This window comes from Podarcis vaucheri, assembly GCF_965113315.1.
Source record: "Podarcis vaucheri genome assembly, chromosome: 2".
NCBI lineage: Eukaryota > Metazoa > Chordata > Lepidosauria > Squamata > Lacertidae > Podarcis > Podarcis vaucheri.
Window position 1 is genome coordinate 74172934 of NC_138760.1, and position 16496 is coordinate 74189429.

Consider the following 16496-nt stretch of genomic DNA (forward strand, 5'->3'; position numbering starts at 1 on the left):
TTCTTGTTGTAGAGAACTACTTGGTTTGTGCTTCCTGCTAGCTTTGATTTGTGTCTTGCAAGGGGGCGTATGTTAGGGTGAGCGCTGCTGTTGTCCTGTCACACTGTCTTTGGGGTCGCTTGCTTTGCTTTGTGCAGGGAGAATGGTTTTTCTTCTTACGGGGATGTGGGTGTTTTCCCTTTTTTTTCTTAAATGGAACAGATTTTTCCAGAGAGGCAAGGCATCATCAAAGCCACAGGCTGGATGAATTCTTAAAGGCCATAATCACAAGGAACGTAATTAGCTGATAATCTATAAGCAGAGCTTTAGGACAGATGGAAACCCCAGCTTGACTCCATTCATAAATTGCTTCTTGAAAATAGGGAGGCCTTATGGCATGTCATGACCAGGATTTCTGTTTTGGGGAGAGACTGCAGAGGCTTAAGCCTTTCCCATTGAATTTTGGGAGTGCCAGGCAAGTACTGGTAGACAGTGACAAAAGCAACTGGGTTTATTCTGTTGTTGTTGTTGCTGTTGTTGTTATTATAGAAAGGCTTCTCTATCACCTAGACTAGGTCACCTCCACAGTAGCTCAAGTCTGAATTGCATTTCTGCTAGAAACCACGTGGTCTTTGCTTTGAAGTGCCAGGTGACTGAGAAAAGAAATGCAGTGCTAAGAGGGAAAAAGCACCTCACACTTGAAGAATGTTGGCACCTACTTCATAAGGTGCCATGGTGGCCCAGACTCTGCCCACACTGTATGGGAGTGAGATTGCTTTTCCAGGCCACTTTCAGAGAAGACCTTGAAGTCAAGAGGCAAAGTGGGATCCAGAAATCCTTAAAGAGCTCCTCCGGATTCCCAAAAGAGCCATTTGAGTAGGGCTATAACAAGTGGTGCCGGGGGGTGGGCTTGCTGAGAGGATGCTAAGTATATATGATGGTTCCAGACTGGCTTGTGTGGCGGCATCCTGGGGAGAATGAGAGATGTGCTGAGATTACTACTACAAAACCATGAGGTTCTGTTTGGCTGGGTATTGTCTGTCAATCACTCAAAGTTTAGTCATGATTGCTATATAGCAAACAGTGTACTAGCAACAAAATGGGATTTTTCACACGGTGCCACCAAGTGTTCCCCCCCCCCCCTGAGATCACAAGAATGTGATCTGAACTATAGTAGGCAGCGAGACTTCGCTTTCTATTGAAGTGCATGAGATGAGGATGAGTCAGTTCTGACTGATGCTACAATATCAATGCAACTGGAGGTTTGGTGTAGATCACTGATGCTGAGCCTGAGGCTGCATCCCAGCTCAGCCGGCACCTTAGTCATTTGAATTGCCAGCTTCTGCTCTGCTGTGTCCTGCGCGAAGTCTGATCCTCTTTCCCAGACCTATAACACTTAACCGGGCAAGGCTCAGCTGCCAACTGTGTAAAGTTGCGATGAATGTGAGTGCCTCTGAGCGTGCGCAGAGTGCCCCTTTCCCTAGACCCCTCTGCGCTGCCGCAGCAACTCTGAGCTTTAAAAAGTGTGGGGGAACTTCTCCTCTGTGGAGCTCAGGTTTTTGTTGCAAAAACTTGGGCCCGACGGCGCAGGTGCCTCGAGTTCTAACTTTCGGCTCTCCCCGTTCCCTCGGGCCGAATGTAAGCGGGAGCCGCCGTCGCACATACGTGGTGGTGCCTATAGTGATCCAGCTCAAGATGGCTGATCCCAGGCAAACCACATGTGGACAAATCGAGAGGAGGTGGGCGGCGGCGGCGGCGCTGGCGCTGGAGAGGCGGCCGAGGGGCGGGAGGGGGATGCTGAGCCGCGGCCGGCGCTAGGACCGGGTGCGCCAGCAGGCGGAGCCTCCTCTCCGCGCCGCCCGGCTCCCTCCCTCGGCTGCTACTGCTGCAGTGTCTCCGAGGCAAGCAGGCAGGCGGCCTGTCTCCATCCGAGCGCGGCTCCCTCGCTGCCCCTCCGCCGACGTCCCGGAAAGCAGCATCCCTCTCTCTCCGCCGCCGGCATGGCTGGCGTGAGCTTCGGCGCCAACCGCCTGGAGCTGCTGGCCTCGTACCAGGAGGTGATCGGCGAGGACAGCCCCACCGACTGGTAAGCCCCCTCCCCGGGGGGAGCGGGCTCTTTGTCCCCGCGGTGGGGAGGGGGGCGCTGGCTGCCGTCTCTGCTTTGTGCAGGGGGGCGTGGGCGGCGTCTCCCCGCCCGCTTTTCTACCGGGAGTCGCCAACAGCGCTCCCCCCCGCCACCCTCCCGCTCCCCATAGAGGCGATCCGGGAGATTCCTCGCCTCCCGGACCTGGGACATGACTAGGGGGCGGGGGGGGGGGAGAAGCTATTAGCAACCCAAAATGGTGCATTGGCAACGCGCGGCCAGGCCCGGGACCTGGGGCGAGGCCTTTTTCTGTGGGGCGCAAGGAGGGCACAGCCCGAGGATGCTCCAGCAGCCTTTTCAGAGTCCGGGGCGGAGGGGGGATATTGAGCGGCGTCCCGCCCTGGAGCCCCACGGAGCTCTTTTGAGGAGGGGAGCAGTTCAGAGAAGTCCCGACGGCGTTTTCCACCCCTAAAATTGGGGGGTCGGAGGGGCGCACCAACCCGCCCTGTGGGAGCCACCCGGTGCCAGGACGCGCCCCCTTTCTTCCCCCCACCCTCCCGCAGTATCCTTCCCCGCACCCCCATCCCCGGGCGCATCGCTTCGGATGCGGCGGGGGCGGGTCCGCGCGGTGCCTCTTCCACCTGCTCGTCCGCCCGCGGCGCCCTCCCGAGCCAGCCCGGGCCGTCCAGCTCGGCGCCCGGTGCCCATCTGCGCTTATCCCGCGCCTCCGGGTACCAGCCTCTCTTCCCCTCCAGTTTTGGGTTGAAAGTTATCTGATAGAGACGCGCTACACAAAGGAAGGTGGGGCTGGCGAGGGGGAGGGGGAGGAGGGGGTCTGGAGGATGGAGGGGCGGGGCTGGTGGGCTGTGAGGAGGAGAAGAGGAGGTGGGGTTGGAGGGGAGGAGAAGGAGAAGGAGAGAGGCAGAGAGGAGCCAAGGGGGCCCTCCGCCGGCAGCCATCCCCGCGCAAGGAGGAGGCGTCGAGGGCCCCCAAGTGCCGCATCCTTTTCTTTTGGGCTGCCGAGGCCTGGCTGTCCACAGGCCGCCTGTCTCTTTGGCAAAGGGGCTCTCCTTTCTCTTTGGAGGTGGGGTTGGCAGCGAAGGCCCATCCCTGCTCGCAGGGGCTCTTCCCAGAATAGACTTGGGGGATGTTTTCAGCACAACCCTTTATTTGCAATTTTCTGGGCCTGCTTCTATGGGGAAGCCTTGATTTGAAGGCTGCCTCCCGAGATGAAATGGGAGCCATCTCCTACAAAGCCCCAAACAATAGACATGTGCTCCATTTCTGCAGTCACCCAATTGTGTGGGGGGGTGTTGGGGGTGTTGGGAGTTATTGTTAATGAGGCCTGCATACTTGGCGTTCCCAGCCAATGAATGTTCACACTTTGTGAGAGGCAGAAGGTTCTTCAGAGACTTCATGCTACGTTTCCTTTGCCTTCCTCATGCCTTGAGACTTCCCTGCAAGCGATGAAGCAGTCCACCCATGTCTGCAGCAATGGCCCAGGCAACAGAAGGTTTCTCCCCAGTAGTTCAGTTTCTGGACCTTTTTTTCTGTTTGAAGCAGAATTGCACAGAGGGCTCGAGTGATGCTCCCTAAACATAAGATGGCAGGACTCAGTTGCCAGGAAGCACTTGCCACGTAGTCTCCTGTAAGATTAATTCACCCTGCAATTATGGAGCACTTAATCTGGTCCTTAATATGCACCACAAGGGGGACTAATTATTTACAAGTGCTTAGACCTAGGTTCAAAACAGTGGCCACCTATAGCCTCTGTGGGATGCTTTTGAACACGTCACTTTCTTTCAGCATCGGTTCCCCATGTGTAAAATGGGAATGGGAGACCGCCCATACCTTGTTATGCAGATGAGCTGGTTAAAGAATAATGGAAATCACTTTGTACTGTACATGTGCTTGTGTGTGACTGATAATAATTGGAGCCACTATAGGCTTCCTGGTCTGTTCCAGAGCAGCTCTTAGGAAATGCTTTTGCTTTTTGAAAACCTAACTGGCAAGTACTTTATGCTTCTTAAAGAAATCAAGTCCATAGTGTGCTTGGAGAATTGTTGTTGTTTTTCCCTTCTCCTTCCAGAGTTGCTAACCCAGAATTTGAAATCCTATGAGATTTCTTCTGCCCTGATCCTCACTTTCTCAGTCTGCACTGACATACAGTGTTTTCTCTCTCTGCAAATAGTTTCTTACATCTCCTGGGTCCACTTCATACTATCCCTACCACACCCTGCCCTTTCTGTCTGCCAGGAGCTCTGCTCTCTGTATCGGCTGTTGTGGTTTTTCTCTTCCCACTCAGGTTGCTGAAAGCTCATTTGTCTCCGGAAGGCCAAAATGAAAAAAATGAAAACGCGCCCTGTGGATGTGAAAGTGCTCTTCTCCCTGTGAGCCAACACTTTCACTTCCAAGGGCCATTTCTGACCCCATTCCTTGCTAACCTTGGCTGTTCAGGTGTGTGGCATCCTTCCCAGGCAAGGTCTTTTCAAAGGCTAGTGGCCTTTGGGCGGCATGAACCTTCTGGTTCAGAAGCTGAAACCCATCACAGCTGCTTTCCTTTCAGCCTCTCCTTTCACAGTGGTGCTGGAGCTGCCCACATCAGCAGCACATAGATTACAGGGGGACAGAGGAAGGAGGCAGTGGTCCTGGTATGCCACTTACTAGCTCCATGTCAGCTTGTGGAGAGTCATAGAGCTTGGTTGTTCTCTTTAGATAAAGCTTCATCAGTACTCTTACCTGCTGCAGCCTGACAATTTATAACTTTGCTAGTGCAAATGGAGTAAACTCTGCACTGCTATCAGTTTTCCTCCCCTCCTCCCCAGTGCTTTATTTTGCTGTTGCTTCTTTGTAGTTTGCTCTTCCCCACCCGGTTCCTCCTCTTCCTTCTAGACCAGAAGGTCTCCAGCTGCTCCTCTTTGCTTGCTTCCTTCTCTTTCAAAGCCCAGGCACTTCAGACACCCCTCTCTTGTTTCCAGCTTGCAAGCCAGGCCTCTTGGTCTGTTCAGCTGGAGACGTATCCCACAAATGATACGCACACACACATGCAAACAGAAAGGAGTGTGGCTGGTTAGCGGGCACATGGTATGTGTGGTGTTTGTTGTAGAAAGTGGGACACACACACACACACAATAATGAGATGACAGTGTGGGTGGAGGGGGTGCAGTTGTGTGCTCAGAAAGGCATGAATTGGAGAGGTGGGAGGACAGGTCACCCTCCAAGACAAAGGCAAACTAAGGAAGGCAGAGAGTGAAGAGGAAGTAATCTCCCCACTTTCAGACTTAACCTACTGAAAATGCCTAAAAGCAGGGGCCTTTCTTTCCTTCCTGCCCCCTCCCCACTGTAAAATTGTCAGGGATATATTTTTGGCCCTCCAGATGTTGTTGGACTACAACTCCCATCACCCCTGGCTATAATGGCAATGCTGGCTGGGGCAGATGGGATCTGGAGTCCAAAAATGTATGGAGGGCCATAGGAATACAATAATGGTTTGGTTATCAATGATGGTGCATAGGAGATTATTGGGGAAGATTGAGAAGGAAGAGCCAAGCAAAATTAGTAGCACCCACGCTGAGGCACCAGGACAATGGACTGTCATTGTGGGATGATAGACAGTGAGCGGCAGATGTCGGCCACAGGTGATGGGAAATATAATCAGTACTGCTGGCAGGGCCTCAAACGGGGGAGGGGGGATCTCTTGAATGGAAAATGGGGTTGCTTCTGCAGTGGTGTCTAGTGCTCTGAGTGGGCTGAGTGCTCTGGGTGTGCTAATGGATTTGTCTCCTGGGCAATGTTTTCTTGTCTTAAGGAGAAGAGAGCACAAAGGGAATCCAGCCTGAGTGGAACCTAGTGCCCCCTTGATGAACTGCTCACCAGAGGGCTGCCCTCAACTCACCTGAATCTGATCCTTTCTGAAAAGCTGGTGCCTGTCTGGCAATTGCCAGGGTGAGAATCTGGCCTTGCAGCCAATAAGATTCTGCGGAGTAAATGTCCCCAGCGGTTTAGCAATTGGTCTACTAGCCTTTTATGTCCCTACCACACCCTGCCCTGTCTCTAGCCCCAGTTTCTGAGCGGCTTGCGAAAGAGATCTTCCAAGTGAGCAGAGAAAGGTTTAGAGGTTCAGCATATCTTGGATCCGAGTCAAAAAATATTCCTGCCAGGGAGCTCTATAGCAGTACTCTGATTTTAGTGCTCTGCCCTGTGTCAGTCTGAAGAGGAAGAAGCTAAACCACCCCCACCGCCTCCACAGACACAGGATATAAATTACTATGCTGCAGGCTGGCCAGAGACTGGATAGAGAATCTAGCCTCCTAACCAGCTTTGACTGTTCAGACTCACTGCACCCGCTAACTTTACACCTCCCTTGTGAAAATATTACTGACCCCCTTCCTCCCAGATTCCCCCCTTCCTATAATTATCATTCCTTTTTGTGACTTTCCCCCTGCTCCACTGTTGTGCGACCTATCTCTATTTTATCATATTCCGGCTATTTTATCCCGTGCTTCCTCCAAAAAGCTTTCTGTGGCATCCTTGGTTTTCCTTCTCCATTTTATCCTCACGACAACCCTATAAGGTGGGTTAAAGAGAAGGTGGGGAGAAGGAGAGAGAGAGACAGACTGACCCAATGGCCTAGCTTTGTGGCTGGACAGGGATTCCAATCCTGAGCTCCCTGGTCCTGTCCTTACCCAGGGAGTCAGTGTGGGGGCCCCAGATGTTGCTGGACTTCTGCTGCCATCATTCCTGCCCATTGATTGTGCTGGCCAAGTCTGACAAGAGTTGGAGCAATATCTGGGAGGACCACGTCGGCAGCTTCTTCTCTGACCGCTACACCGAATTGGTTCTTACCTCCTACTGGAGTCTCTCTCTGCCTTCCTGGCACCTTGAAATAAATTTAAAAATTGTGTGCATGCACACGAAAACTTCTATTCAGAACAAACTTAGTTGGTCTCGAAAGTGCCACTGGACATTTTTATTTATTTATTTATTTAGACTGCGTCAGACCAGCACGGCTACCTACCTGAATCTAGATTCCTGGCACCTGTGTGCGTGTATTTTTGCAACTCAACTACCCTGCCACCGGGATCCCGTCTCTGCTGGCTGGCCTTGCTGTGTCTGCTCCTGCTTCCTGAGCAGCAGAAGTGCTTGCATCAAGCTGGCCTTGGGAGAGAAAGTCCCTTCCATCTGGTGCGGGGTTGAAGGGGCTTCCCGCCCCCTCCCATGCAATGTGCTCTTCCAAGGTGTTTTCTCTCTCTTCGTGGTTAGAGGCTGTCCCCACTTTGGGGGCCCAGGGCAGGCCTCTGATCCATTAGCTGTGCCCAGATCTCTCCGTGTGAAAAAAATTGATGGCAAAGACAAAGGACAACTGCATCAGCGAGGGCCAGAGCAGAAGAAGGCTGAACTCTCAGCAGGAGAGGGTTGGGAGGGTATTCAGTGGGACAGAGAGATGTAGACTATGGAAGAGGGAAGGTTGGGCTGCCCTTTTGGAGCAGGCCAAGTCACTGGGTGGGGTTTGGGAAGCCATGCAGCTGAGAAAATGTATAGAGGGGACCACTGGGATTTGAGCCTAGAGTTGGGAGAACAGGATTTGAAGGTAACAAATATCAAAGGCAAACCTTGTGCAGGGTCCCACTCCTTCTCTCTAAAGCATTGCAAAAGAACCCCCAGTACCTTGTCCTTAAAACCATCTTGCAAGTGGAGATTCCTGGCTCCCTGTTTTCTGACTCCCTGTGAGTCACTTCCCCATTTCTGGGAGAGTTTTCCCCAGCTCCAGCGTGGCTTGAGCTCGCAAGAGCTGTGGCACGTGGGTGGTCTCTGTAGGTCTAGGGTGCAGTTTATGGGGGCGGGGAGCTCTGCTGCTTTAGAGAATAAAAAATCTCCAGACCATCAAAGTGGCTAACTAAGATCAGACTGTGCAGAGATGTAGCATGAAAAAGCCCCGCCCTGCGTTTGCCCTGTACATAATTTCTAATAATCCAAAGCCATGCTGCTTCACTCTAAATGTGTTGTTGGGCCGAGTAGGGCATAGGGACGACACATGGCATACACACAGAGGCATGTTCCAGGATTCAGCTCTGGCACTTAAAAATGAAATCTGGGCTTGAACTTTGGCACAAAGGAAACCCTGCCCGGGCTTCTAGGAAACTGGGTGAAGGAGCCTGCTCACCCCTTCTTCTGGGTCATGTTCCCTGGCAGGAGCTGTGAGAGGCAGCTGGGGGTGAAGGGGTGGGGCTGAACAATGACTTCTTTATGTGGGGAGCCCCACCCTGGTGGGCCAGCAGCTGTCAATGCACCAGCGCATGTGGTCTGAGAAATCCAGTAGGGGGTGGAGGAGGGGGGGCACCTGGCCAGCTCCTGTAGCTCAAGGTCATTGGGGTGAGACAGCCTGCCTACCTTTGTGGGGAGCAGTAAATCCCCAGACAGGCAGCGCTTGCTTACTGAGCTGTGGGGCATCCATTCAATCACCTGGCAGGAGCGAATCCTGATTGAGAGCCACCAAAAGTGCTGAACATGGCAGAAAAAAAAACAGCTGGTGGAGGAAGGACAAAGGCCTCTCTCCCTCTCTGCGCTGGGTGGGGTAGAAAGTGCTGGCTCGGCTCTGGCGCTGCTGCTGCTGCCTCCCATCCACCTGTGACCTTCTACAGGGCTGGCCCACCAGGGCAGTGGCGAAATGGCCAGGCCACTGGCAGCCCTTGAGGAAGCAGCCCCGTCTGAATTGTGCTTTCTGCAATCGCCAGCTGTAGGGATGGCACATGTGGGCCTGCTTGGAAGCTGACGCCCAGAGAGCTAGCAGGGAGGAGGGAGGTCCTGGGCTACAATGGGGGAAGTGGGGGGAGGGGAGTGCTTAGATGTGGACCTTGGATGAGAGGTACCTGCCCGCATTTTGGTTTTCCATTGCCTTGGGATTACATTAGCCCACGTGCTCTTTGTAAGGCATGCTCCCTGTTGCGCAGGTGCAGATTGCATTGGAGCGCAGGCCTGCAGAGGCTGTGGCCTAATAATGGGGAATCCAGAGCAAGTTGCGTGCTTGGGGGGTGGGGGTGGGACAGACCCAGAGCTGCGATCCGCCTGATGACAGTTAGTCCTTGCTTTCTCTGAGAATCCCTAAATGCGCTCCCCATCCTCAGGCCAAGCTTTGTTTTCCGGCCTTGCCCCTTCCACAAAAGGAGGAGGTTTCATGTGCTTCTTTCCTCCCTCCCCCTCCCGCTCCCCTTTGCGGAGGGTCTGGTGGTCCAAGCTGCCCCTCCCCCATGCGGAGGCTGCTGGGGCCCATTACTCGATCAGAAAGGAATTTGGTGCCGTTTTTCTGCACACGGGTTCCCTGGGGCTCGCGGTGCATTAGAAACACATGTGCATGGGCCAGGGGCTGCACAAGGGGGGGTGGCGCTGGGGGTGGGGGTCTGCTCCTCTCCCTTTCCACTCCAGGGCTGGGGGGTGGTGGGCAGGCAGCAGGGATTGGTGTCTTGTTCCTGCTCTGTCTGCAGAAACCTGGTGCTCTTGGTGGGCTATGCAGCAGATGCTTACAGTGGCCCTGGCTGCGGACAGATACTTGGTTGGTGGTGAAAACATTTTTGTTGCCTAGTGCATTCAGCCCTCCCTTAACTGCAGGCACTTGGGATAAGCCAGAAGCCATAAGTACAGAAGGCTTCCTTTTGGAATTGTGGCCTGGTGGGAGAAGGTGTAGCGAGGGTGTCTCTTTAAACACAAGCTGGTCATGTTTTGAGTATTGTGTGCATGCGTGGTTTATTTTTACTCGGAGACAGAAAAGTAAAATTTATGACTGCCGTGGAATAGGTGAGCTCCCCCTCTTAAGTGGGTGTGGGTGGGTGGGTGTAATTTATCTCCTTTTAGGAGAATTTCATGCCCCCCTTCACATTGCAGGCATTAGGAAACTCTGGAGTCAGTAAGCATCCAGGTGGTCTTGGGTGGAAGTTCTTCTCTGCTGCTTCCACCTCTCATTTCAGAATGTCTGGCTTGGGCAGCCCCTCATTGCCCCACACTCCTCTCCTTTTGACTAGCCCATGGTGGGATGATCCAGAGCAGAGGGTTAGGCCTTGCAGCTTCACTAGTACTAAGAAGCATGCTGCAACCCACCAGCAATGCAGGAGGAGTGAGGATCAACACATGGATCACTGGACAAGATCCTGGCACTACAAACTACAGAGCTGGCTGGGAGTGCAAGAAAAAAGGCAGCCATGGTGGTGTAGTGGTTAGAGTGTCGGGCTAGGACCTGGGAGACAAGGGTTCGAATCCCCCACTTGGCCACGATGCTCACTGGGTGGCCTTATAGGAGGGCCAACCACCAACTCTTAAGCCCTAACCTACCTCAGAGGGTTGTTGTGAAGGATGATAAGGGAGAGCCATGTACATCACCTTAGGCTCCTTGCAAAGGTGGGGTATAAACACAATAATAAATAGCGGGAAGGGAAGCCTGGGCTCACCTGCCGCTTGCTGGTGGCAATGGTGGGTTGTGCCGCTGGGAGGACCTCAGTGGGGCTCTGTTTAGTGAAAGGAAAACAGCTGCTGCTGATCTCCTTCCATTCCCACCCGTGGGGAGCAATTATATTCCGGGGAGAAGTTGTATGCAGCCCCTGCTAGCAGCCTAATTGCTCGGTTTGGAGACAGGGAATTCAGAGCTTTTCTGCCCCATTCGCATGATAGGGCTGCCAGACATCCCTGTCATTTGTGAAAGGCTCTATCTCTTGCTGTCCGCTCAAGTTCAGATGCCTGCAGGTGCCCTTGGAAATGTTTGACTCCAGCTGCTAGCTTGGGGCATGCTGCGGGGTGGGGGGGGGCAAACTAGCAGTGGCTAAAGACTACTAAAATTAGCTACCCATTGTTCGAACGGAGGTGAGTGTGGGTGACTCTGCTTTTAGTGCTAGGCTTGGCTGCTCCACAAGGTCACCTGGGAAAAGGGGACACAGAGCCGCTCTGGATTCACGCAGATAGCTAACCAGTTATCCGCTCCATTCATTCCAAAGGTACCAACTGTGCTATGCGGTTTCTCTGCCCAATGCAAAGCAGCCCCCCTTCTCCACCTCAGGCCATAGCTGGACAGCTCAGGCAGGAGCACAACATTTTGCAGTGTGGTGGGAAGGTTAGAGTGTTGCACTGAGACCTGGGAGACCCAGATCTTCGCTTGACCTCGATACTTTCCAGGCCGTGTTCGAAATTCGCCAAGCGCATTTTGCTACTGGTGCGGGTCCAGTTGCAACTGCAGTACGTGGATAATTCTGGGCGCCAGTTTAAAATCCTCTGCCTTAGTCCACAGCCAATTCCATTTCCACTGTTTTTTGTTTCTCCTTCTTGCATAGCAGGACGAGCAGATTCTTGTAAGAGCAGAAGCTACTGTCAAGCAGATGTAGTCGAGATCATAGAATCGTAGTGTTGGAAGGGATCCCAAGGGTCATCTAGTCCAGCCCCCTTGCGAACAGACATTCCATTGCAGCAACCATAGCCTAGATATAAGGTGCAATTTGGTGCTTAGCTTATCTGTCTGAGTTTCTGACACTGTTTCCAGGTGACCTTGGGCCGGCTTCTAGCCATCAGCCCAAAGTGGGAAGGAAGGGGCACATTCCCCAAGCTCCTTGCTAAAGGAAGAGATGCGTAAAAACACATTAGCTAAACTTCCACTCACTTTTTGTTGGATGCCAGATCAAAGCATCCTTCCTTCTTCCCCTCCCCTCCACTTGCTTTTCTGATTTAGGCCATTTTTCTCACTGTTTTGTTTTTTAACTGCTTCCCCTGCCCCCATCTCCTTAGTGGAAGCATTCTGGCCATCCTTGATGCTGCTGCTGCTGCTATAGCATGACAAACCCCGCTGCCGAGGATATAGACACTTCGTTAGATTCCAGAAAGTCTATTTGTGGCTCTTTCTATTTTTATTTGCTTTTTTTAAAAAACAACAACACACCACATATAAGGGTGCACATGCATTTCAGTCCTAAGCAGAGGCAGTGTGCAGTAGTCATATCTTAAAGTGAGAAGGGGTGGGGTTAAATAAAAAGACAAAACCATTCAGCTGGAAATGGTGGGCAATGTCTGCAATGGAGAGGAGAGAAGGGATGCAGGTTTCCTGTTTCCTTCCTCCCAGACTGTAAAAGTATAGCAAGCACTCCCTGCTGCATTGGCACAGGGCGTTTTGCATCTGTAGAAGTGAAAAAGATAAAAAAGTAAATTATAAAACAAGTAATTTGTTTTTAAAAAATAGAATACCAAGTGTTCTTGCTTGGGCTCTGAGGATGTCTCATGGTCCTTTGGCAGCTTGTCCTCAAACTCCTGTGAGCTGGTTTCTGCTTCCCTGCGTCCTGTGTCAAGAAAACCCCCTTACTTAGAGGGGCAAGCAAAGGACACCAGTTCTGTAAGTAGTAAAGGTAAAGGGATCCCTGACCATTAGGTCCAGTCGTGGCCGACTCTGGGGTGGCAGTGCTCATTTCGCTTTACTGGCCGAGGGAGCCAACCTACAGCTTCCGGGTCATGTGGCCAGCATGACTAAGCTGTTTCTGGCGAACCAGAGCAGTGCACGGAAACGCTGTTTACCTTCCCGCCAGAGCGGTACCTATTTATCTACTTGCACTTTGACGTGCTTTCGAACTGCTAGGTAGTAAGGCCCTCCAAAATTGATAAGCCCATGTCAGTCCCCCCTCCCCCAAAGTTTCAAAAACGAATGTTTACTGTTTACTGTTGCTAGACAGAACACTAGGCCAGATACCAGCTTGGTGAGACCATTTCTAGAAAGCAGAACTGAGTAAAGCCATTTTTAGAAAGTAAGCCCAGTTCAAACACTAGGCTCTGTCCTAAAAAGCTAATGCCTTCTCTTTGTTCCAGCACAACCCTTCTGCTTTGTCCATTCTTCTGAAGTTTTGATGGTTCTATCAAATTTTAGTTTCTAAACTGTTTGCCTCACTGTGTGCTAATCTTCCTCCTGCTTCTCCTCCACTACACATTTCAGCCAAGGTAAAGTGTGTGGGTTGTTAGGCCAGCCCTTCTGCCCCTAGATGTCTTTGTTGGCACTGAGATTTCCTGGATAAGGAAATAACTCATTTAATCCACCTTTCCAAACTGGGTTACTGCCTGGATAACAGGGTTGGGTTTTCTTGTTTGTGTTTTGGAGGATGACACAAGTACATAATGTGGAGTCCAGCATATAATGAGGAGTGCAATAGATCATGTCATGGGCGGTAACTAATCACTTCCCCCGCTACTCCAAAACACACAGTACTTTCCAGTGCAGTCGGTGTGCTTCCCTGGGAAAAGAATCTCAGATTCGTAGCAGTTGAGCTGAGTGGGTTGAGTTCTGGGGAACCACAATTCTTCCCTACCTTCAGTAAGAGATACTCTCGCTGGGGCGACATCATCTGGCAGGAGCCCAGTAAATTAGTAAGCAGAACTCATTACCCTTCTGAAAACCACATTGTCTGGAAAGCCCCTAAATCCTCTTGCTTTCTGATGCGCTCCCACCCCGAGCTGCCCTGCCAGCCCCTGTCCGTTGTTTCTTCGTTCTGCAATGCCACATGCGTCGACGTGCTCTTTGTCGGTGTTTAGCTGCCTATGTTGGTTCAGCCTCATTGTTACCTTCAAAACGGCAGCGACTTCACGGCTGCGAGGACATTCCGCCCAACTAATCTCTGGCTTTTGATTCCATGTTTGTGTGTGTAATATATAGTATAATTTGCGGGCTATATATATCTCATTTGTAAGCTGGAAGCCAACATGAAATAATATGGCCCAGGCTGAGGTTGAAGGTGTTCTTTTCTCTTCTCAATGGGCTGTGAGGAAGGTGAGTTGCCCCCCCCCCCAGATTGCCATGGACTGTCTTTCGCAGTGCTGGACCTTCCGTGAGCCCTGGAACCGCAATGACGTAATTTCCGTAAGGAACCTGCTTTCACAGGGAGTGTGTCCAGATTCCAAGAGGAATCAGCAATGTGCATGCGAGCTAATGAATTCTCCAGGGACAGAATAATTCATGCCGATAAACCCTGAGCACAGATTGATGTGGTCCCCAGCTCCTAAGCCATATAAATCTAGGTAAGAACCCCTCAGCCACTTTCTCACTTGCTATTGACCCTGGCTGAATATCCGCAGGACCCCCATTAGGATGCTAGAGGTTCCTGAGCATTAGAATACCCCTATAGTTCCTTAACCAGTGAGATATAACTATACAGGACAGCTATTATACAGGAAATCAAGGACACCCTCGTTGCCTTTTCCTAGCTTCCTCAGCCCTTGTTGGCCTCCAGTCCCTGGCATATTTCCCATCTTGCCACCTTCTGGAGCTGGCTTTGTGTATCCTGGCATGTTTGCTGGCGCTGCCTCAGCGCCTGCGTGGCCTGGGCCAGTAAGACATGTGCCCACCAAGGGGACTCGAGTTCACATCCTGCCTTTGCCGCTTGCTGGGCCCAGAGGTGTGCCTGATCACAAGGTCTTCTCCGAAAGCAGCTGCAGCTCCATTCCCGGAAAGAGCCTGGTCCTGAGCTGCCAATTAGCGGATTTGGCTTTTTGGATTAGAGTCAATCTCATTTGTGCCATTATCTGTGTCCGGCTCCCTGCAGTGTGGCTGTTGCCTTGCCTAGCCAGCCGTGGGAAGGGTGCTGCATGGCACCATGCCTTCCCACTATGGGGATGGTGGCTGTACGACCCTTGCAGGATAAATTGGGTTTGGTGTGAGCCAGAAGCTTAGCATCCCACTATGAAGCTGCTTTATATGTTGACACCTCTTCTTCAGTCCTCTGCTATTCCCACCTTGGGCAGCTTTGTTGCTCCTTTTCCATGCCAGTCCCTGCCCCTGCTGTGCCACCCACAGCTCTCTCCCCAGAGTTCTTCCAGGGAGGCATGAGCTTTGCAGAGGAGGGCCATAAGTGTGTTAGGTTCTCTTGCCAGTGGTTAACTCATTAGATTTTCTTGTCTTCATACATGAGGGGCTGAGAAGGGATTGTCCATAGCTTGTTTCCCTTCTACCCTGGCTTGGGCTGCGTGCAGTGCCCACCTAACACAGAAATGCTTAGCCAGCACATTCTCCTTCCAGTGCGCTAGTTGGTGCTGCTGCAGCTCTTCTAGTGCATTCACTGAAGGTGGGGAGAAGAGCAATGGGGTGTTGCGCCTTTTCCAGCAGCACTAGCACATGCTTGTTGCTGGATGGGGGGAAGGACCCACCAAGTCTGAAGGCTTTGGATCATGGATGGGGAACATGAGGGCCTTCCAAATGTTCCAGGACTCCAACTCCCATCAGCCTCAGTCAGAATCACCAATGGTCATGGTTGATGAGAGCTGGAGTCCAGGAACATCTAGGCAGCCACAGGGTGCCACCCCATGGTTCAGTTGCTACAGTTTGGGGGTAGGTCTTCTATAGCCCCCTCTCTACATAGGTTGCGCCTGGAGATTTCCCTGTGAATCTGGTCAAAGGTGGAGCTTACGGACACCACACATTACTTCAACAAAAACCTGTTTATCAGATGTGCATTTGCAAAGGTAATACAGAGGGAGCTACAGTGGTACCTCAGGTTACATACGCTTCAGGTTACATACGCTTCAGGTTACAGACTCCGCTAACCCAGAAATAGTACCTCGGGTTAAGAACTTTGCTTCAGGATGAGAACAGAAATCGTGCTCCGGCGGCAGCAGGAAGCCCCATTAGCTAAAGTGGTGCTTCAGGTTAAGAACAGTTTGAGGTTAAGAACGGACCTCCGGAATGAATTAAGTACTTAACCACTGTATTTGTAAGGGAGAAACAGCTGGGGGTGGGGGTGCCAAACGCTAACTGAAGATGCTAATTTCTCCCTATATATACCCTGGGGTGCAGGATGGGTTGTTTTTCTTCCAGCTGATTTTCTAGCCTCTGGTGTGGAGGGAAAAGCCGGGGGGGGACTGTTGGGGGCAGGGGCAGAACTGGCTTGCGTCGAGTTGGCACTGAAACACCAGTTTGCAATGGAGCAGTGATGTTGGCTGGAAGGGGTAGTCAGCCCCTACCAATTCTTCCCTGAAAATGCCCTTACCTCCTGAAAATGAATGTTAAAGGGCAGAGACCACGGTGTTTGCCTTGCAGTGGGTAGTTTTGCCCTAAATTGCTTCGCAGCGTCTTGCGGTGGATGGTGCTATGTGCGTTTGATACCAAAGAGGTATAAATTATATTGCTTGGAAGATAAATTATGCAAATCAAACTATTTACATTCTTCTATTTTGCATAGTTCCCCTTCTGCAATGAGCAAGTTCTGAAAAGGATTTAGAGTTCTCGGGCAAGAGCTCGGGTGGCAGAAAACAGAAGTGGGAAGGGATCTGAGAGAAGGGGAAACAGGGGGCTTGGAGCGGGTGGGCAGAGCGCAAGGAGGTAGGTGGCGCCATTTTGATATCCTGCACACACCACTAATCAGCAGAAGTGCAGCCTGACTATGAATATCAGACTCTGCCGACGTCATTCCAAACGCATGTCTGCAATCATGAG

General features: G+C 51.8%; 1 protein-coding gene across 2 annotated transcripts in view; it reads left to right on the forward strand.

The window, feature by feature from the left end:
* The first annotated feature begins 1836 nt into the window (after positions 1-1836).
* Positions 1837-16496, forward strand: part of DBN1 (drebrin 1) — a 43319-nt gene continuing 28659 nt past the window's right edge. Inside the window, exon 1 of one of the 2 annotated variants that reach the window (XM_082213373.1) lies at positions 1837-2065. In XM_082213373.1, coding sequence (XP_082069499.1) covers positions 1980-2065 — 86 coding nt within the window. In that variant the 5' untranslated portion in view covers positions 1837-1979. The remainder of the gene's footprint in view (positions 2066-16496) is intronic. The other variant, XM_082213374.1, reaches the window with a different exon arrangement.